Source organism: Rhamphochromis longiceps, linkage group LG18 (assembly GCF_057381845.1).
Source record: "Rhamphochromis longiceps isolate RC_006_pf linkage group LG18, R_longiceps_female_GT1.1, whole genome shotgun sequence".
Classification (NCBI taxonomy): Eukaryota; Metazoa; Chordata; class Actinopteri; order Cichliformes; family Cichlidae; genus Rhamphochromis; species Rhamphochromis longiceps.
The window spans coordinates 4,142,516-4,166,335 of record NC_140574.1 but is presented as its reverse complement, the minus strand read 5'-3'; the positions used below and the strand labels follow the sequence as shown (position 1 = coordinate 4,166,335).

The 23,820-nt window shown below is 39.5% G+C and overlaps 1 protein-coding gene across 1 annotated transcript in view; it reads left to right on the top strand.

The window, feature by feature from the left end:
- Positions 1-294: 294 nt before the first annotated feature.
- Positions 295-23,820, top strand: part of marchf11 (membrane-associated ring finger (C3HC4) 11) — a 28,440-nt gene continuing 4,914 nt past the window's right edge. Inside the window, exons 1-3 of the mRNA XM_085389153.1 lie at positions 295-1,883; positions 12,943-13,098; positions 22,778-22,970. Coding sequence (XP_085245279.1) covers positions 1,506-1,883; positions 12,943-13,098; positions 22,778-22,970 — 727 coding nt within the window. The 5' untranslated portion in view covers positions 295-1,505. The remainder of the gene's footprint in view (positions 1,884-12,942; positions 13,099-22,777; positions 22,971-23,820) is intronic.

Below are 23,820 nucleotides of genomic sequence, written 5' to 3'. Positions count from 1 at the left end.
GTGTACACCTGTGAGCATGGACGCGCTTGTTTTTTGTTTAAACCTTTAAAACAAACACTGTTTGTGACTCTATCATCACCAGAACCCAAGATCAAGAAGTGAGAAAGATTAAAGAACACCATCCAAAGACATTTCACTCAAAGCAAAAAATGAAAATGACTTGTGCATAAATAACACTTACAACCACACCTTCTTTAGACTATTAATGGCTTCCTGTTGTTGCACCCCTAAATTCATTATCAGCCACTTTAAGATCAGGCTTCAGCCTCCTAGGAAACTGTAGCTCTGTTTCAGATAGTTTTTTGTGCTCTTGGCTCTGCATGCTGTTATTAAAAGGTTGTATCCTTAAAATTATGACACAGCTCTGCATGTGCAAAGTTTTCTGTTTGGGACAAGCAGCCAATAAGAAAAAAAACGTTGAGCATTAATTAACTTTACCTCATTAAAGCATTAACTCATAAGTTCCCTTTAAATGCTTCTTTTAGATTCATTTTGGATCGGTAAGATTATTAACCACACGTTCCAAGCAGAGGACACCGGAATTCACCATGAACCACCTTTAGAGAACCACAGGCTCAGCCCTCTACGACATTTAATAAGTCTATCATTTACAGGCTGAAGTTCCTCTTTAAGTTTCAGAAAGATTTTAACCACCACCACTGATAATGATGGCATTTGTAACCCAGCAGGTGACCCCTTTAACACAGGGAGGCTGCTGTGGGTCGCCACATCTCAGCACATAAAATATTCTTTGTGGCAGGCGGGCGGACTGGCCAAGTTGCTGCTGCTGTGAGTATGATGCTTCTCATTTCTTTCTTACTGCTGGCTGTGCTGAAGTAGTGCCTGCCTGGGTCTGGAAACTTATGTCCTCCATCATATTAATGGGATAATAATGTGATTGATTGGTCATCCCCCGGGGGAAATGGTCTTTTCTGCTTCCTGAGAGTGCACGACTCATCAGAGAACTTACAGCTGACTTGAAGTGGATTCGTGCCCAAGAGCCCCTCAGCAGGGTGAATGCTCGAGCACATCAGGCGGCTTCCAGCCCGGGTTGGACCGCTCGGAAGATTGTTTGCGTGCCGCTACTCTGTTGCCATCGGCTTTATCGGTGGGGACTAAAGAGGCGGAGGAGGAGGAGGAAGGGTAGAGGGGGATTTGGGTGCTTCAGGACGGCTGAGTCTCGTTGCGATGCATGGAGGCTGCTTGGAAATGCTCCCCGGGTCTCCGGAGCGCATGAGGCGGTTCCAGCCGAGCGACGGTCCGCAGCAGCATCGTGAGCTTCCTGCGGCTCAACTGCAGCTCTGCCAGGCTGTCACGCTGTAGGTTCCGTTACAGGAGGTGCACGGCTCGGTTCGGAAGCCACGGAGCGGAGTTATTTTCGCCGAGAGCGCCGTAATCAAGGAGCCTGAAGGCTGCATCGCGTCCCTGCGTCGCAGTGGTGGTGGATACTGTGTGAGCGTGTCGGGCGGCATCTATGCAATTTATTTTCGACTTTTCATTTTATTATGAGCACAGAGGAGGGAGAGGCGGGTCCCGCGTGTGGGGAGGCGAGTGGAGGTACCACCATACCTCACCGCCACACCTGGGAGGAAAGCGAACCTCACGGCTTCCAAGGACGTCCGCACCCCGACGATGAGGACGAAGCCTTGGGAGGAGAGGAGGGAGAGGGGGCAGAGGGCTGCCGGGAGGGCCGGAGCTGCAGGGACGCGTGTGGGGGTGACACAGAGAAATTCACTGTGGAGAACAACGAGGGGAATTTTTCCAGTGAGGACGGGGCTGTCGGGGGGAGCTCTTGCAAGGCTCAGACAATGCATTCAAACTGCAGCAGCGAAACCTGCATCCCCACTCCCAGCTGCAGGATCTGCTTCCAAGGCGCAGAGCAGGTACATGTGGTTTTTAGCTTACTGATGCCAACCAATGTGTGTCCAAGATTGTGTTACCAAATGTGTTTGTAGTGTTGGCAGATTAACAGCCCCGGTTTTGTGAGTGGTCGAAGTTGAATTAAACTGAAGGTGAGGGCTCGGTCCTCGCAATGCTTGACCCTGATTGGCTGAATGTAGCAACTCTTCTAATTAAAATTAGGTAAACCTGCTGAGTTCATATCCTGCTGGCTGGCCTGGTTGGACGGATTTCAGTAGCGCAGAGAGCCAATCAGAAAGAAACACACACACACACACACACACACACACACACACACACACACACACACACACAGAGAGAGAGAGAGAGAGAGAGAGCTGCTGTCCGTGGTGCTGAAATCACCAAGGGCAGCAATTCCAAAGCTGAGCACAAGTACTTCTTTAGAAGTCCTCAAGAGCCAGTCATATTTTACCATTCATCAACTGACTTACCGGTGGATACAAAAAAAATCATATCGTAATTAATTAAATCCCATAGTTAATTAATGTCAATTTCCATTTAATTTCCATTAAGTTATTACATTCTAATGAATTAACTAATTAATGTATCATAACTCATAAAGTACAGCTGCATTGTGACGTATAAGATTTTATATATTATAATGTATTTGTTAATAATTGTCAGATCTTACTGTGTTTAGTAGTAAAGGATTAATTCCTGATCAGGGCATCAAACACTGCTCTTTATTAAATGTGTGCACTGGATGTCCTCTGGGGCCACTGCAGTGAGACACCTGTTGCAACATAACCATTTTCACTGCCAGCTCCTCATACATATACTTGGAGAAAGCATTTTTCTTTTAACATTTTGACTACATGATATATGTAAAACCGATAAAGCCACCATGGCATTTATTTATCATTTACAAATTTTGTACCCACCAACACAAACTCTTATATAATATTTGCCCTTTGAGGGTGTAATAGATGTATAACTTAACTCCAGTAGCTTTCAGAGCACATTTATACTGCAATGCTATAGTAGATTCAGTGAGCATCAATATCTACTGTTATACTTTTAGTGCAGGTGACAAAATTCAGGCACAGGTAGCCTTAGAAAGGAGTCTTGAGGTCATGAGACTGGTACTGCTGAAGCAGTTGAAGCAGTTTCTAAACACAACCCAGTGTCTTGTTGCAGTTCTGTTTAAAAAAACAAAAAAATCCTGAAATCACACTGACCCAACCACATGCCACTTCCCCCATGTCTATAATGCCTGCACACAGCTGTTCCTACATAATGTTGTTTGTGTTATAACATGAAGTCAGAAGCTGCCAATATTTATCTTTTTACCAAGTAATAAACTAAAGTTTTTACATACTGAGACTGAATAATTCATCCCTTTATGGATGAAGGATCCCAGCCTTACTATTCATCCCACTGACTGGAATTACAGGCTTAAAAACATAACTGTAAAGTGTGTGTACTTATATACACACACACACTTTAGTTAGAGGAAAATGTGTCTCTGTTGTGGTACTGGCAACACGATGTTGATAATGTGTGGGTTAATTTTATTTATTTATTTATCTAATAAGGAAATCCCACTGAGATAAAATGTTCACAAGGAAAAAAGGACAGGCATACAAAATATAAACATATTGTATTAAAAATGCAATAAGTACAACATGAAATGCATGATATGCAGACATTCACTACATGGCACCTTTAAATCCAGAGACAGATGTAAGCATGTTTAAGTTTGGTTCTTTCTGCAAGTATTTCATTTCCAAGGTGTTTGGTGAGATCCTGTTTTGAAATCTCCAAATCTGTCAAAAACATCAGCACATCAGAAGCAACTGTTTAGACACACACACACGTGCACACACAGACACACACCGGTGCTGTTTCCTCTGTGGTCACTGATGTCCAGGATTAAAGAATGCAGTGGTGAGTGGTGATTTTGTTTCTCTAATAAATCTGTATAAATAAAGAAGTACAGATGAGCAATATGCTGAATCAATGTTCAATAAAAGTGAGGAGGTGGCTTGAACATACATTATATCACCAAATATCACCATCAATCCTCAAAATAGCTTCCACGTTAGTTTTTTCAACAATTAAAACAAAATCTATAAATTGTATTTTCTAATAAGAGTGCCAACTTGTACAATAAAGAAAAGCTTGTCATTTATCCATATACCCTAATACTTGTGTAATTTAAATGACAGTCTCATCAGCAAAGAGATGTATTCTTGCTGAAATATAATTTTTATTGTAGTATTAAGATAACTTCTAAAATTATAAAACAAAATATGTCCTCAAATGGAAGCCTCTGGGACACCTTTAGTTATTCAAGTAAATCAAATTTGTGCATCTAGACAAGAACATTGACTAAACATTGCTAGTACTATGTCATAGATTTCCACTGGTTGGTTTATTTTCAGACATGCCTCATTTCAGAAGCCAAAATAGTGCAAGCCCACAACCCATGATTTTTATCAATAACAAATAAATAAAAATCAACCAAACATACAGACAGAAAGGCTGAATTTTAGTAAACAGTCAACAGAATAGCAAACTTTTATTTGTTTACAAAAATAAAGATCAACAGATCTTCATGCAAGATCCTGAGCAGGGTCCAAAGTACGAAAAATGGATGATAAAAAGTTCCAGGTTCAGAGGCTAAAGTTCTGTTATTGTATTTTTGTAACAGGAAGGTTAAATGAAAACTGTTCAAAGTGCAGAGAAGATGGTAGATCCCTCCATAAGGACTCAAAGTGTTTAGCATTTTGGATTGTTAGCAGCTAAGTACACCTTTCTGCCACATGTCAGTAATCTCTAATTTATCCAAATAACATTTCTATTAATCAGTTTTTGTGTTTAGCTGCTTCCTTTACAAACACACTAAGAAATCAAAGTCTTCATTTCAGAGCAGCTTTCTTGAAGGAGATGCTAGATGCTCCAAAACTATTTACATCCTGTTTGTGTATAAAGTGCCTTTCAAACACTCAAATAAATTAGCAGTGCTTTAAATGGGTTGTAGAAATGCATTAAAACACAATAAACTGAGAAATAAAAGCAGATAAAAGATAAACATGCTGAGCATTATTTTTGTAAGGGTGGAGGCAGCATGTAGATCATGAATGAAGTCCAGTATAATATTACATTACATTTTATTATTGTTTAAGTGAAGCTCCTGTTATAGATGAAACTAAGATTAAACTGGTGAGTCCTTCCACCCGTACACAGAAAACTGCAGCTCCTTCATCGTAACAGAGGGGGATGACAGTGACTGAATCATAGGCCATTAATAATAAATATTTTCCCTGAAGCGATGCATCAGTCTAACTGTCTGCATGTTTTCCTGGAGGTGAATGGACTGATGTGGACCTGCAGGGACAAATGGACATTGTCCTACTGGCTCTGAAACCTGACACTCTGCAGGCCTTTTGGGCTCGTGACAGTGATGGCTGATGAGGGACGATACATCCCTGCTGGAGCTTAAGGGAAGAGGGGAGTAAGGGCAGTAAATGCCTAAGTGAATATCCTGTCTTCTGAACGTGGGCTACAGCCTATTAGCAGAGTTAATCTAATAATGCTGCCCCCGGGTCCAGACTGATATTTGATTTTGATACACGGCCACAGGCTGGGCAAGCTCACCAGTTATCAAGCAAATTGCAAAACAGACATTTAACATTTTAAATATTCATGTCTCGGCAGATAGAGTGAAAATGTGCCGTAAACACCATAAAAATCCTCTTCCGGTCTTTGGATTGATTGGTTTAAGCCATACTCTGACATCTTCCATACCACCTTCCTTTCAGAAACCAGTGCTATTTTGTTCATTCAACAGTCCAGGCTAATGATTGTAGTTTATCTTAATTTTGGAAAGAGGAGCTGAAAAAAAAACAACCACAACTTGGGGTCTAATTTTACACATTTTCTGCAGCTTTCGGGCTAATCCACCAGCAGATGTATTGAACACACTGAGAACTTCTCATTTGTTTGTTTAATAGATCTGCTTGATATTTCACTCAAACAGCAGTTGACATGTGCTGCTGCTACATGGGATTTTTCTGGAGCTTTAAACCACATGTCATAACAATCGTCAGTGGGTAAAGGGTGCCCCAAAGGGCTGTTAGGTGGACTAAAATTATAGAATTTGATGAGTGTATAGTTTAAAAGAGGACTGCAGAGCGGGAAACGAGCCAATCAGGGTTGGCCTATGATATATAAACACAATTATCAAACCAAAGTAGTGGAAAACTAGATAAAATCTTAAAGGGAGTTATAGCTGTTGTATTGCAAATTACTGAAATTCTTTACCTTTGGTCTACTCACTAAAGTTTTCTGGAGATTTTTCCTCCATTGCTTATTCCTCAATCTAAAGATCGAGTGTTCCTGTGAAAAGCTCCAGAGCAAATAAAGCTTTAGGCCTTGAGCAGTTTTATATCTTTTATTATGGCAGTTCTTTCACAAGCTCTAGATTCATTTACTGCCTTTTTAAAGAAACTTTGTTGCATTGTTTACTCTTTAACAATCATCAGACTGTTTACTTGAGCTCCCCAGAACAACTGAATAAAAAGCCCTCGATTTTCCATTTATTTTAAATGTTACATTTGCATTTGCCTGTCTGCACAACAAGTGTATACGCAGGCCTTGAGGTGGCATCGTCAGTGACATGAACTTGTTTATTTGGAGCTTTCATCTGCACTGTAAACACCATTTGATTATGAAAGTGTTTCTTAAAAGCCGCACTAAAAAGCTATAAGAGTGCCATGAATGACATGAGAACATTGCTGTTTTTCTTATCATGGTTTAAATAACGATTTTCTAATGTGAAGCATATTGTGTTCATTCCCAACTCCAAAAGTGTATTCTTGGAATGTACTAGAGTGGCTTTTTATTTGTTTTATACTGGGTCTCACTCAGACAATCAAAGCAGTGCTATAGATTACCTTCATTAGGCATATCTGCTCTCACTGACATCAGCAAAGGTGAAAAAACGGTGTTTAGAGCTTTTGTTTTGAGCTTCTGACTTTGGGGGGTGTATTTGCACTGATGTGCTTACTTCCTTATTCAAACTTTTGGACATTTTTTTTTTTTAATATTAGCACCCACCATTGTAACAGTATGAATATGACAGAGAGTAAGAAAAAAAATAGCCCCCTTCAAGGTTTACTCTAAATGTTTAGCTACTAACACAAGGTCCAGCTACATAAGAAATACATTGTCTAACGCAGAGCTTGCAATATGGTTGAAGGGTTAGAGTGAAAATTTGCAATGAAGTTGGATTTTGTTGTTTGTTTGTTTTTTTGACAAATTAATCATAACTCGAGGACCATTTAATAGCAAGACTATACCACACAGACATGATTAGGAGCGGCCATGATAGCAAAAATATCTTCACTCATCAGGTAAATCCACTCATCCAGCTAAAAACGTGTTTATTCCCCAAGCTTATATGTATCAAAGCTTTAATCATATAATCCAATGTCTCTTAAGAAAAATCTTCCTGTTTCTCGGTTCAGAGCAGAATTACAAGATCTACATCTGTAATGAGGTCTTTCACACCAAAGCTAAGATGCTTTAAAAAAAGCCTCAGACAGAGAGGATTCAAAGAGGCTCTGATTAAAAAAGCCTCATGTTTTTTTAAACATATCTCGAGCTGAATACCTTATCACTACAAATCTAAAGAAGGAGAACAAGGAATTGTTTATGCCACGCAGTATTTACTGGCATTTGAGGCTGTGAAGAGTATAATCAAAGAAGCCTGGCATTATTTGTGAAACAGATCTAGTTCTTAACAATTGTTTTTCTCAGCCCACTCAAACGCACTGTAAGGGCCCTCTCAGCTGAGCAGACCTTCCCCTGCATCACCCTGACATTTCCTCATCTGGAAATTACCCAGGTGCTCATTGCCAACTATTATAACTCATTTAACCACCAACTCATTGGAAAAAAATACAACATTAAGCAAGTTTTACATTGTATACACACCTCAGTGTGGATTAATACACACTAGTTTGTACAGTTGAACACAGCAGCACTATCACAGACATCTAGTGCTGTGGATGTACACTTAGACAAAGTGCAACACTTCCTCTTTCAGATATGTGGGTATTGAGGCAATAAAACATCCACCCAGAGTGGGAGATATAAACTCTTTGCTCCTAAAACTTGAACTCTGCTGTATATACACACTGAGCACTTCAGCCCCTAAAGGCCTTAATGATGACTTTGACATTAAATCGTTTTTTGTGATTGAACACCCCGCGCTGCTGTGTGGGCTTTATTTTTCATATAGTTTCATTTGTGACTGCTCAATTTTTCTCTCGCTGTTATCCTCCCCATGGTAATAATAATAGACAGAGGTGCACACAGAAGCAAAATATACGAGTCCTTTATGGATTACCGATTATGCGGAGCATTTTATTTAAAATCTCATATACAATTTATTGTTATTTATCCTGGAAAGTCAGACTCTTGAGATGTTGTTGGTGTCCAGGTCAAAATAGGTAGCTCTGTCAGCTCAGTTACATTCAATTATAATACACACACAAAAATAAACAAACAGCAGTGCACACAAATGTGTGCAACAAAGAGATATCACAAAATGATAAACTTCAAAACTAAGAAAATGTGAAATATGAGAATAAGTGAACCTAGCTCAGGTCCAACAGGGGAAGCAGTAAGTCTGCAGAAGCAGCTTCCAGGTCATTTAAAATGATCTTGAATCCGCTAAGCTAAACCAGCTCCCCGAGATTTAATTGATTTTGCAGCTGGTAGTCAGCAGGCTAAGCAAGATGTTGATGCATTATTACATTATTTTATAAATTATTATAGATTATTTTTATATGCTTATATTGATTGCTGACACTAAGTAACTCTTTCTTTGCATTTTCTGTGTAAGTTTTATACTCACACAGCAAGTAAAACTCAACACTGTAATCAATATGCTTTTATTTTCAAATTTTGTCACACTCCATTTCCAATGAATCAGTTTTCATGGTCAGTGGTAATAGTTTGTTGAAATGGACTGCTATTTGATAAAGTCAAAATATGAGACATGATTTTTAAACTTGATCATATACTTCCAAATCTGCTCTGGGGTAAGTGTGAGCTTGTCAGTTCCTCTTATCAATACTGTCATGATTCTCATTTGTTGTGCGTTGTAAAACAATGAAGTGTAAGTTTATTGTGCACCAGTGAAATTTTATTTCTGAATGCAAAACAAACACAAATTTAACCAGTATCAGATCCCAGTACTGATATTTTCCTGCTTGTTTACTTCCTCTCTCTGTGTCTGCAGACAGAAAATTTGTATTGCAATTTTTATCATACAATAAAAATGCTTTAAAGCTTAACTCTCATCAGGATATTTGACAGTGCAAAAGGATGGGCCAAAACAGATAAATATCAGCCACTGACACCCAGGCCGTTTTCCTTCCCTCAACATAAAACTTTGTCACTAGCAGCTTTGACAAAGCTGCTAGTGTGCACTACAAAGTGTCCTTGGGCGTTGTGGTTATGGCATCGGTGAAATAGGGCTGTCAGTCCCAACTCATCATTTATCAATGTGAACGAGGCTATTTTAACACAAAGCAACATTTGGTCCAGAACCCAACCATCTAGTTTTTGATCCTTGACCCAAAATGAAAATGAAAGTATAAAGGGGAAATTATTCAGAAAGTGGAAACAAAAGAAAAACACAAAGATCACTACTGCTACACAACTTCAAACTCAGCATAACATAAAGGTGTTAATTCTAGAGAGCGATGGGGTGGTTAATGCCAGCCTCCAACAAATGCTGCCAAATGATTTAAAAAACCTAATAATGCATTTAATCTGCATATAGACATTTTAACATCTTATTAATTCAGTTGTGCTACTGTTCTGCAGAACAAAGAGGACGGGAGCACCTCAAGGTTACTTTTTCATGTTTAAACAACATGAATAGGTGGCTTGATGAAAGATTTTAATTGTACTTTTCTATGAAAATACTATTAAGTGAAGGTTAATTTCAGTTGGTGGAAAAATAATCCCGAACAGCAGCTGGCTGATCAACTCGCCCAACATAATTTTTTTACTGGTGCCAAACCATTGGTTATGTCAGACCCTGCAATATTGTTATTGCCGGTGCATTAAGGCACAGTGTGGACTGCTGTGACACTGGCATGCCCCGAGATTAGAACACAGGTGAATTGATTGCTTATCAATATGCCATTATTAGTCACCAAGCCCAGTATCGGTTGACCCAGACACCCATATTCATGACCATGGAGCTTTTCATAAACTGAGTCCCTTTTTCTGCTCTATTTCTTCAGTCAGTTCAGATTCACTAATATGTGAGTTGTTGATAAATCGCAACACTGATGCTGAACACCTGTGCAAGTTTCCCACAGAGAAACTTGATCAGGAATTAATAAGGAAGAAGGGAATGATAAGGAAAATCAATAAAATGTTATCAATGCTCATCATTAACGATCGTCTCTTTATAGATGTTTCTTTAATGTTCAGCTGGAAAAGAAATACACAAATAGTTTACATTATTTTCTGACCTTGTGTACTTCTCAATGGAACGACCTTGTGTTACTAAAATAAGTGCACTGTTTTCAGAGAGCCCCTTTAGAGAATTCTCTGACTTATTCAAATTATCTTTGAAGTTGGCTTTATCAATCTCTGCTTCAGTGCATAGCTGACCTGCATCAGTTCATTCAAGCGAAAGCCTCCGAGGTCCTTTTAAACCCACAAGGTTAATATGACATGATGAAAAATGAGCTCTCTGACCACTGACCTTAATATACTATTAATATGCCACTCACAGCCCAGCCAGCAGGTCAAAGCTGCAGTAATGGCTGCTTGAGGAATGCCTAGAGGAAGAAAAAAGAAAAGAACCCATCGGAACAAATAGATGCGGCTGTAATGATTAATGTCAGGCTGCATCCCACCGTTAATATCCGTAAGTGTTGTAGCTTTGAGAAATGGTCATTGATCTGAGCGATGCTGGTAAGGGCCTCTGGTGAACAAGCCGTGTGTTTTCTTTGATGTATGACATGTTGGGATAAAAGGCCAAACTGAGGCCTGAAAACAAGAATTTTTGGATGATAGGAAAGATGACACATGGACCATGAAATGGATAGAAGATTAATATTGGATAGACAGCTCCAATATTAAACCGAAAGCAGATAGTTTCTCTCCGTTCCTGAAAAGAGTCTGAGGTTTAATTTATCACTGGTACTACAGAGAGTAGCCAAAACGATAAGAACACGAGACAAGATATGAATGTCAAGCAAGTATAGCTCCAGGTTTTGTTTGCTGCTTTTGCATTACCATATGCAGGGTTTGCAGAGTGATTGTGAAACACAAGTTCATATCGTGAACCTTGTACAAAGAAGGAGAGAAAAGTGCTCTATCAGTTTCATTATCTGCAACCACAGACTAATGGATAAAGTCACTTTGTATATGAACATAGCTTCCAGGTTTGAATACTAAAACCCGTTTGCCTTAAGGGAAGACTCCATGGGCTATACAACTTTTATCCAGATGAATAAAAGTCTATCAAACAATAGCTCTTTGGCTGCGATCTCAGTAAACATTTTCCTGTTGCGTTATTGGCTCAGTCATCGTTTTTGAATCATATAAATGAAACATAATGGTATATTTTTTAGTAAAAATAAATTATGGTCATTACTCGAATCAGAAAGGAAGATTTTCCAGGGTTTGCTGAAAAGGCACAAGTTGTTAGCTAATGAGCATGCCGTCATTGGTGCAGCCAACGATCCAATCATCAATCATTGCCAACTTTTGGATGACATCAGATACACTGATCTTTTGGACTGTCTTTGAAATCTCTCAGTGGTCAGTGAGTCCTTGGGATGTCAGTGGAACAGATATGACTTGTTTTTGCAATCACAGGAGTTGACCCCTGCTGGTGAGTAATTAGATTTGTGTTAGATTTCAGGTCGGATGCAGAAGCATGTTCAAATTTGGGGCTTTTTACCTGTTGCTAGGCAGTCAGTAGGCTGTGGGCCTCTTGCCTCAACCTCAAATAGGCAACATCATTAGGGAATGATGTTATGCCATCATGTGGCATCTCTTACCAGTGATGTCACAGAATGATATTTCAGAGATTGAAAATGTTTCATTACTCATGATAACTAACCAAGAAAATTAAAGGTGATGTCACACAACTACAAAGAAGAGGTGTATTAGAGTTTATGCACTGATCCTCACATTTGTTTTTGCTGATGCTAACATGCTTAAAGATGCCGTGCAATAACAGATATCTAAGCAGAGGTTTGAGGATGTAAAGTCCTAATAAACAGGACGAAATCACAAAAATTGTGTGTGCCTGGTGCACCAGTGAGTACTGCACAAGTAATGAGAAAGGTCTCAAAGTTTTATCATACTTTATAGCTTGGTAGGATGAAACTTTGGATATAGCATTTAAAGTCAATGCTCCAGCAAAAACTGTAGTATTTTAGCACAGGTATCAGCAGTTGCTCCTAGAATTTGCACTCGGTCTAAGCTGCTTTAGACTGAAATGCCTACAAATGGTATTTAAGTTTAATCAGACCTTTAACTTCTTCAGACTCTTCCCCATTTACCTTGGAGACGGGTGATAAAACTCAAAAAAGTGACAAAGGACCTCAAGCTGCCCATGGCATGGAAGTGACAGTAAATAAACAGTTGCTCTTGGAACTTGCACTTGCTTTTTCTTTCACTGTGAGTATTATTGATGAACAATTGAGGCTAGACTAATCAGAAATCATCTCTGCATCAGTCGTCATGAAGATAGTCTAGCTATTTAGTAGTTAGTTTCAAGCTACAGCTGGATAAGCTAAACTATCTCCTTGACATGATTGGAATGATTTTTAATCCATCCTCAATCATTTAACATATAAACCAGTGGTGTCAAACATAAGGTCCAGGGACCTTGCGTGTTGTGCGTGGCCCTCGATGTAAAATGAATTTGACAGCTCTGGTCTAAACTGTATTTGTGTATTTGTGTCAGTTTGTCCCCTCCCTTAAAATTTATCTCTGTTTACGTTTGACCTTTGCCCTCTCTCTGGTCTCCAGGGGGACTTGTTGAACCCATGCAGGTGTGACGGCTCAGTGCGGTATACCCACCAGCAGTGCCTGCTGAAGTGGATCAGCGAACGGGGCTGCTGGACCTGCGAGCTGTGCTGCTACCGTTTCCAGGTGATCGCCATCAATCTGAAGAGACCATGGCAGGTATAATACTGCTGAAAGGCAGAGTATTTACCCTCTGCTGAAGGTTGCCTCACTTTCAGACTTAACTGTTCTCTCTTTATTATGATAGCAGTAACAACTTTTAAAATAACTCAATAGAGAAATGCATAATTAAAGCCATGAAAGGTCCAACCATGGATTATTTAACAAACAGATTAAATTGAGTTATTTTTCTAGGCTTTTGTTTGGTTTTGTTGTTTAGTGTCTTTAAAACTTTTAAATTTAACACACACAACCCAAAAGGGGTTTAAGGGGCTTTTAGGAAAGGCACTAACTGTTTGTGAGTCAGTTACTTGTTATGAAAAATAATACAAAGTCCTCCAAATGGAATGACAAAATAGATTTGTTTGCCTTTTCTAAACTTCTACCTCTATGATTAAGGTTTGGGTAGATTTGTGCAACTAAAACTGCTTAGTTAAGGTTCAGGAAAAGTGGCAGTCATTATATACAATGGAGATATGGAAGATGTTAGCTGACCACATAAATAAATAATTACACTCTGACTGTTTAAATTTTGTGTTGTGACATTTTAAATAAATTTGATATGTATTTGTGAAAGGGCTGTTCAGTGGGGCAGTGCTTAGGACTTGCTTACAGCAAGCCTGGGTTTAAACCTGCTGGAGGGTGTGGCGTTTGCATGTTCTCCCTGTGCCTGTGTGGCTTCTCTCCAAGTAGTTTCTTCCCTCAGTCCAAAGACATACATGTTAATTGGTTATTCTTTTTTTGGCCTGAGGTGTGAATATAAGTATAAATGGTTGTCTGTTTCTCTGTGTTTGCCCTGCCAACTTTTCCATGGTACCCTGCTCTATGCTTAGTGTAGGCTGGGATAAGCTAGTAGCGTAGGAGAGCAGAGTGCTGTTTCATTATGTGAATTTTCCTTTTTTTCATTCTTGGTCAAGTACTTCCAATTATTTTGGTTTTCCTGAATTCATTTTTTTTTTTATCAGACCACTTGCGTACACTGCTCAAAACAACAAACAAAAACAAAACAATCTTGTCTGATCTGGTCAGTTAAGGGTTGTTAATCAGTTTCAGCTGCTTTGATGTTAAATTAAAAACAGGGGCAACAATGACACAACCGCCAAAGCAAGACTGGTTTAATAGGTGGAGGCCACTGACGCTTTGTCCCTCTTCATCTTTTCTGATGGTTTCACTAGTTTTAGCATTTGGCTAGGTCAGTGTCACTACTTAATAGCTTGCTCAAAGGGGAATCATATGATTTTGGGGGTTTTCTCTGTTTTCTTTATATTATTGGTGAGGAAAGGTCTCAAACGCCAGTCCTTGAGGTCCAGTGTCCTGAAATTTTTCCATTTGTCCCTGTTGCCACCTCAGCATGCATTCAAGTTCTATAGTCTTGCTAATAACCTACAAATCGTCTTCAGGTGTGTTGCAGCAAGGACATATGGAAAAGTTTCAGGACAGCGGCCCTTGAGGACTTGAGTTCGAGACCCCTGTAGAGTCTTCGCCTTACAATTTAAAGTGCCTTGAGTCAACTGGCAATGCCTGGGCCCTGTAGAGGTTGCACAGGTAGGCATTTGTGAATGCCAGTTGAATACTAGAGTTGGTAAATCCCTGTGCTTTTTACAGATGAAAGCAGGTTCAGTGTGAGCATATGTGACAGACATAAAAAGGATCTGGAGAAGCCATGGACAGTGTTATGCTCAAACAGCAACCTGACTGCCATGAAAACCTTAGACCCACTGTCAGACCTCATGCGGGTGCAGTGAGTCCTGGGTTCTTTCTGTTGTTCGACAATGCCCGGCCTCATGTTAATAAAACTGTTAGGTTAGGGTAAGAAAAAGAACATGATACGGGTCAAAATACAAAGGTTGTTGGTTTTTCTAAACTCCATATTCTTTCCCCTGGAGACTCTTGACAACATATGTGCTGCATGCACAAAGTATACTTCCTTATGAGTTTCAAAGTCATTCTTAACATCTTGTTAAAAACATATGGCCAAATCCTATTCATGAACTGAACAAATAGAATATCTCACATTGGTTTTTCATGGTTTTCTGTGGCAGAGGTAAAAACCACATAAAAGGTGGTTTCTGATTTATTTTAACTGTCTAATAAGGTCATTCCACTTCACTAATTTCTAAATGAGATTCTTCAGTCTTCATACTTGCAAACTGTGTGGAAAGGACAGAGTACATCAAAAAACAGATGTTTCAGGGTCATTTCGATGACTGTTATTTTTAATATACAATTTTGAGCTAAAAGATCCTGTCATGTTTTTTTTTTCTTTTTACCCCATTAATGTTGAAAACAGCAGCTGTTTTGGAGACCTTCAGCAGTCCTTTGCTGCTCTGCATGATTATACCAAACAGTCACATTATGGAGTAACTGATGATTTTTTTGGTAACTGCCAATGATTGAAAAAGCGAGTGCTCTTTTTTCCAAAACAAAATGCTCTCTGAGATTTGTAGTTTTAAGAGGCTAAAAATGACACATGCCACCAAACTGCAGCCATTTGTTTCCTGTCCGCCTTTTTTTAACTGCTTTTTACTACCGTCGAGGTTACAATTTGCCCCCACTAAGCATGCTCTCTAAATTATTATAGGGGCATTAACTAGAAATTGTTTTTACAGTCACTGATGTTATCGACCCATCAGTTGGATTTATGCTCAGAAATATTCACAGCTTCTCAGTTGGAGTAAAAACAGCCTCACGGAGCCAAACTGGTAAAAAGCCATTTCACTGGCAAGCTGACAACAGATAAACCCACCTGCGTCTGTTAGAGCTGCTCTTGTAAAATGTTGGCTTAAAGTCATACTCAGAACCCAAATGTGGAAGTGCACTTATCCTATGATGATGATGATGCACACTTTTCTCCGTACTGACGTTTAAATAAGCGCCTCTAATTGCAGTTCAGTGACTCATTGTGCACAGAAAGTAGAAATAAGTGGATGAATCTTGACCTTTTTCAAAGTAGGATTTAACCCTTCAGATGCAGAGTTGTTTTGCAAAAACTTTAGATTATAAACTAGACGGATTTTTTTTAGCAGCAGTTACACAGCTTCAACCACAATGACACATCAGATCCATAGCTGGAAATACACAATTCTGCAGTCAGGGCTGAAATAACAGAGAAGGTCAATGCAAACATATAATGTCGGTATTCTTAAACCAAGAAATATAAAAGAACTGGAGTACCTGTTACAGCAAAAAGGCATTTGGTTTGAAGGTGTACCCTGGGTTTGATCTGGTGTAATCTGTCTCGGGCCTGCCATGATTAAGCAGTTAAAAAGTTGGATGGAGGGTTTAAATATGACAATGATGTAGTCGCTGAAGTCAATAATAAGTAATGCAGCCTCACCAGACAGACGCACATAATTAACATTTCTAGCTTTAGTTGAATCTCAGTATCCACTTGAAATAGTAGCCCTCAAAAAGATTTACTCCGGTTACATTGCTAGAAATTTGAAAGACTTGAGCACTAGTGATGGCTGTAATAAGCAGTTGCTTTACCACTTTAGTTCTTAGACTGAAACATGTCAGCATATATTTGATGAGCTGACATTAAAATGTCAAAATTTACAGCAGAACTGAACACAGCACGGTCCAAAAATGCTTTTGATTTTCCCTTTTATAGAAACATCCATCCATCCATTCGCTTCCGCTTATCCTTTTCAGGGTCACGGGGGGTGCTGGAGCCTATCCCAGCTGTCATAGGGCTAGAGGCGGGGTACACCCTGGACAGGTCGCCAGTCTGTCACAGGGCTAACACAGAGACAGACAACCATTTGCGCTCACATTCACTTCCGTATTAACACCTATGGGCAATTTGGATTAATCAGTTAACCTATCCCCACAAGCTGCATGTCTTTGGACGGTGGGAGGAAGCCGGAGTACCCGGACGGAACCCACGCAAACACGGGGAGAACATGCAAACTCCACACAGAAAGACCCCGGCCTGATGGTGGAATTGAACTCAGGACCTTCGTGCTGTGCCACAACAGTGCTTTTTAAATAAAAACAGTACAAGGATATTTTTTTAAATAACCCATTTAGAGTTTGGTCTATAGTTGAAATGTGGCTGTTTTGATTGACAGATGTGCTGCTGATATGGGCGGCTGTAGCCCATTGATATCTCGTAGGCTTAATCTCTGCTTATTTGAGTCGCTGAATTGAACCTCTGAACTGTGTTTGTGTTTTGTATTTTCAGTGTCACTGTCTGATAAATAGCATATCTTGCTGCGTGGTACAGACTATAGAAGAAGTTAATTCTCTGTGTGGATGCAACTTGCTAACCAAGATTGCTAGCTTTAAGAGAAAGTTTAGCACTCAATAATAAAGAGAACCTATAGGTTTCAGAGTAGAAGTTGTTAAGAGAAAGCTTGGTTAACAAACGGATGGTGTGACATTAGAGAAAAGATGTGTAGGTGTACACACGGGTGTTCACAGACGCGGACTACAGCTTTCTTGGCTGCTGCCTCAAAGCACATTGTGCGCTGTCTATCTTGCGTGCTGCACAATATCGTTTATTATTTAGTATCTACTGTTATCTACTGCTAGCTCGTTTATTGTGATGGTGCTGTATTTATTATTTTGCTCTTTTTTTGTTTGCTTTCTCTTCAGTTTTTTTTTCTCCATACAGGTGATCCAGGTGTTTTGTTTGTTTTTCTTTCTTTCTTCCCCCCCTTCTCACCGTCTCTTCTCCCCTCTGGTTTTCTTTCTCTCCCTCTCTTTCTTTCATTCTTTCTCCCTGTCCTATCCCCCAGTCATGTCTGTCCCGTTTGTAGCAACCGAAAATAAAATAAATGCATAATTATAACCAAGGTCAATCAAATGGACCAATATGGCAAGGCCATGATGATCCACTTGGTAAAATAAATCCGCTTGGCATCTTTCTTGGCCATAAGACAACAATTCTGATGGCTAAAGATCCAAACGGGACACAAAAAAAAAAAAAAAGAGAAAAGATGTGTAACCAGTATCCAGTGACAGCTGTGATCTTTCTGAATTATAGAAATCTATAACTGAGATATTTTTGCCTCTATTGCTCTTTTTTTTTTGCTCAGCTAAACTTAAAGAAAATGTCTCTTCTCTTAAAGTAATCAAGTACAGAATTTTTTATTGATGAAAACAGAGACAGCGATGGCTGCTTTTGGTAGCTTGAGATGGATGCAGCGTTGAGTATGAACCTGCTGTGTGTTTCTGGTGCCACTTCACGTCACTGCTGTCATTTTGGAGCATCAGGATTCCTGCAGTCGTTCTTTCTTTCAAAAGCCCGAACAGACAGAGACTCCTGAGGCTTAAAATATCTGCATTCTGGATCGTTTCTCTCACTGAAGAACATTCAGGCCTTTTCATATCTGTTTGCTCCAGATGGGAGTTGAGTCACTGGCAGACTGAACAAACACACAGCTGAGACTCAGCAGAGCTTTAGTTTCTGTCCACAAAGTCCGCCTTAAGTCTTTTCTTCTGAAATGAGCATCGTGCAGCTTCAGTCATCTGCTCGTTGTCAACAATCTTCTGTTTCCAAGTATTTTTATTCAAAAGTTTATTCTGTACTTTCTGGTATCTCCCTCTCCATTCTCCTATTTTCTGTTTTCTTATTGTTATTGATTGAGCTCCATAGTTTTTCCCTCCTTTTGTCCTCCTTTTTTACTTTCTTCATGGCCTCCTTCCACTGCTTCTTGGCCATCCTCATCTCCTTTTTGGAGACTTTGTCATTCTTGTAGCATGTTTTCAGGGTAGTCTTGAACTGTTTGGTCATTTCTTTGTATTGTCGTCTGTCAGAGTTCCTCGTCCTGTTTTGGTTAATGTGTTTATCCAGCCATGTGTAGGTCCTTCTAGTTAGGTTGGCTATAGCCTGTTGGACAGAGGAGATGACAGGCTCTTTCACTCAGGTTTTTGTTTACATATGTATGCAAAATATATATATAAATATATAACTTAGCAGAAGTTGCATCACATTAATTACATTTTGTGCCTCTTGTGTTTTCCTTACTTTTCGTATCCTGCTCAGGAGTTTACTCCAGCTCAGTGACAGTCTTTTCATCCTACTTTGTGTCTTCAAAGAAACATAAATAACAAATCACAAATACTACCAAGAATGTTGCTACAAAGATGACTGCCTAACAACATCTACTGCAGTTTTTAACTTATTTTAAATCTTCTTACATCATTTTTTTCACTATACTCCCACAAGGACACTTAAAGAAAACCTTTACCACCAAATTACCTGTATTCAGTTTAGATTTAAACTCCTTATTATACTATATTTAGATTTTAAATTCATATGTTTTTTATCTTTACTGAGCAACATTGGTTTTCATGTTTTGGTGTCTGTAATTATCTGTAATTGTATCTGTACAATATCAAGACAGTAGTTTCCCAACCTTTGGGATAAATAAAATCAGGCTTATTTTATTTCTCTGATAATATTTTTTAAGTTTTTACTCAAGCAAGATTTTTTAAACGCAGGAATTTTGCTTTTTACAGAGTAACTTTACAGAGTATTTTATTCTTGTATTATGTGTTGCCTCTCTGTGCCGTTCTGGACCACCCCCAGCCCTCCTTCTACTGTTAAATGGCTCTGTGGAAGTCACTTTTACATTTGCTTTAGTGCACCACCTTTATTCTCGTGTTTTAAAACTGCAACCCTTCAAACTTCACTTTAGTTTTCCATTAGCACACACAATCGGTGTACAATATTGGAATGTTAAACATCCATGAATTTTTTCGGAGTCCTTTGCAACGAGATTTAGTCATGTCCATTATGCAGGTGCAATGAATGGAGTTAAAAACGTTATATTTTTCTTGAATGAAGACAAGCTAAAGTCACCTGACTACACACCTTATTTGTATGCAAATATGTTTTAATTAACAGGAATGTGGCACCATGTAAAAAAAAAAAAAAAAAAAAGCAGGTTTATTTTGGTGCAGTTTTATTTTCTACTAAGCAAAGCACTGACTTTAGGGTGAATAAAGAGGCCCATTTTTATTTTGATACATAGATTTTTATATTAGCAGGACTGTGGCACACGTGTGTAGGCTATGTGAGCTTAAAACTGTGAAATCAGTCTAATGCTTAGTTTCCGAGATTGGACCAGATTGCGCATGCACAGGGTGCAGTCCTAAAGTCCCAAGTTATGTAAAAATGCCCTCTGAGATCAAACCCCAGTGCATTATTACCATACTGACAATGCATGAACACCAAGCTATTTTCAAGCGTGCAGCCTATTTGAAAGCAGTTAAAATTTGAAAAGATGCAAAATGACCAATTTAAAGTAGCGCAGTACAGTGCGACACTGATGCATTCTGTTATGCATGTTTGAATCTGATGCATAATGATGCATATTTAAGGTCACTTTTAGCAGGTCTGTCTTGTGAGCCTCCCCACATCACTGCACTGATATCATTCGAAGCTGCTTTGTTATACTTAATAAAAGTAGTTATATGCAGCAAGTTAGTGAGTGGAGTGTTTGAGTGTTTACCATCTCGGTGGAGGGTTTTCTGCGCGCTTCTCTCGCTTCCTTTCAGGCTTTTCTTAACTGATAGTTGTATAATAAAAGGAAGGCTACGAAAAAACTCTGTGTACAACAACCAGACAACTTAAAATCTTTCGAGGTGTTTTCGCGGCTCCGTTTTGTGGCTTCTCGTTTCGAACAGAACATGACGTCACGTTTTTCTGCTGTATGAAAATATTCTATTTCTTTGTTAGGCATCATTTAAAATCACACGAGGCTGTATAAACTAACATAAACTGCTGTGTTGTTTTCAAATCGTTGTTGGTGAACTGTTCACAGCTACTGCTGCACATAGTGTTGTCTAAAATAAAAGCACAATTTAGGGGGATAATGGTTTCTCATTGTGTTTTTTGGTCCTCACAGGGTGGTTTTGTGCAATTCCGCCTCTGTTATCGCCAAATAAAACGAGTGTAGTAATTATCCCTGCGCTCAGTGGCGGACTGTGGGGAGTATTCTGGTGGTATGAATAGTTGTATTGACCCGCAATAATATAGAAACCGGATATGAGCTGAAAGAACTGCCAGAGTTCACCAATCACATAGTGGATAATCTCTCTGCCTCGCAGCAGTGTCCACAGGGTTCATGCCTGCTGGCCTCATGCTTATGTATAAATAAACTTTAGACGCGTTTCTTGGCGAAATGGACGGTCAGAAGACTGAGAGGGGGGGATAAAACAAGGTGATCCTTAACACAGATACAACTAAATGTATTCTAAGACAGCGGTCCCCAACCCCCGGGCCTCGGACCGGTACCGGTCCGTGAGTCGTTTGGTACCGGGCCGCGAGAGTTGAGGCTCAGGTGTGAAATGTAGGGTTTTCAGGGTTTTTATCGGTTTTCAGCGTTATTTTGTTAGCGTTTTTATCGTTTACTCTGTTTTCCTGGGTCTTTTCACGTGTGTTATGAATACATTTTCTTTTTTTCGGTACCAGTACTAGTTTTATTTTGTTGTATTTATCCGCGACACCTTAAAGGCCGGTCCATGAAAATATTGTCGGGCATAAACCGGTCCGTGGCACAAAAAAGGTTGGAGACCGCTGTTCTAAGAGACCAAGTCATTGAAGCCAACACACACACACACACACACACACACACACACACACACACACACACACACACACACACACACACACACACACACACACACACACTTCGCTTCAGCGCATCTCAACCTGCAGTGAAATGTGTATGATTAGTGTATTCCTATTGATTCTTTTGTTTTTACAGAGTGCTCATCACCATAACATACCTTGAAAACTCAGCTTTCAGTGAGACCACTGTGTTATTTCCATTTTTTAAAGAAAAGGAAAAGAAAAAATCACCTTCCTCCCAGACATGATAGTGGGCACAATTATGTCTAGTACCTGTTACCAGGATTATTTAAATGAGGTGACAAAAAAACAGATGTGTTCTGCTTACATCCAGACTGTTTATGCTTCGCTGTATGGTAGATATAGAAAACAATGTCTTTTAGGGAACGGTAAGAGGTGGACAAAACCATTGTAAGACATTTAAGGGTCAAGTCAAGTCATTTTGCCCAAACTAAAAAAAAAATAATAATAATTAAAAATTATTTTAGCACAATTAACAACTTATTATATTGTTTAATATTATTTAGATATACACTGTACTAGTTTGTTGTAGTGTAGACAGATGAGTGAGAAGAACTCGCTTCACTACAGTTTACTGGTTGAGCTCCAGTCCCACCCTCACACTGAACTTTGAGCAGTGACCAAGAGATTAATATCATCGAGAGGTGGGACAGGGAGGGCTGGGCTTCTCTGATTAGGCTGCTGCTTTCTGAAAATGGACGGATTGATTGACAGATGCATGGAATGAACAGATGGATGGATATAATTATATATTCAATAATGCATTAATAAGTCCAACATTGTTTTTAATCATAAAAATGGGACTCGGACTGCCTTGTCACACTGACATGATACTGTGGAAAGGCCCTCCTTTATTTATGTATTTGATTAACACAGGTCGGGCATCCGAATTTTGTGGTGCTGCAGATTGATCCGACATGGAGCAAAAATACTGTTTTGATTAGGTTGTCATGACAAAAGAATTTCCCACGGGATAAATAAAGATCTTACTTTATCTTAACTCTTGCTAAAATATAAACAAAGTCTTTAAAGTCAAAGTGTGTATTTAATGTATTGCCTCTGTTCTTTGTGCAGTGGCAGTCCATCACCATTACCCTGGTGGAGAAGGTGCAGATCATTGCGGTGTTCCTGGGCTCTCTCTTCCTTGTAGCCAGCATCTCCTGGCTGCTCTGGTCGGCGCTCAGCCCTCAGGCCACCTGGCAGCGTCGCGATGTCCTCTTCCAGATCTGCTACGGCATGTATGGCTTCATGGACCTGGTCTGTGTAGGTGAGAATGGGCATGCGGCTGCACACCAAACACCTGTGCTTTGTTGATGTGGCTGACTCTCTGTCGTGGCAATGTGTAACTTTTAGGAAATTCCCTGAAACTCAGACGTGGATGTATCTGACTTTTTGACAAAGGCATGACACCACAAGGCAACAATTCTAGTTTCAAGCAGAGCATTTGATCTCAAATGTACTTGTATAACAAAAATTCCTAAACATAGGCCTAAATTTCAGTGCTTAAAATCAGTGTCTTTATAAACTCATTCCTCAGATATGCTCTTAAACGTGTTTAGCTGTTCTGAGGACAGAGTGAGGGGGTGGTTGGCTGAGGGCAACAGAGCTAGAAAGTACAGTCAGTACTCAGTGCTCAGGTCTCCTCTCACCTCTGCAAAGCTGGACGATCACAACGTGAAGTGAGTGTGGAAAGTCTGAGAAATGATTCCCCCTATGAGTCAGAGCTGTTGGGTTTTTGTTATCCAACCATCCAATATACACGTTGGACAGACCATAAATCCTTCCTAAGACTCCAAGATCCACTTTACACTTCACGGACAGTGTATGATCTCGGGCAAAAAAATACTGCATTGTGCTTTGAGGTTATCGACTAAAGTATGAACAGCCTTGGAACCACAGTTTAGTGATCAGTTCAGTATTTTAGCAAATATTTCTTTGCCATCTTAAAGATTTTCTGTCAAATAGGATTATAAATAATATTTTTCTCAACATCTAAATTGGTTGAAAAGTAATTCCTAAAATAGGATATAATATGAAATTTCCCCTTGTGGGACTAATAAAGGTATATCAAAATAGGATATGATACATGCACATCTACACCAGAAAATGGGACAGGT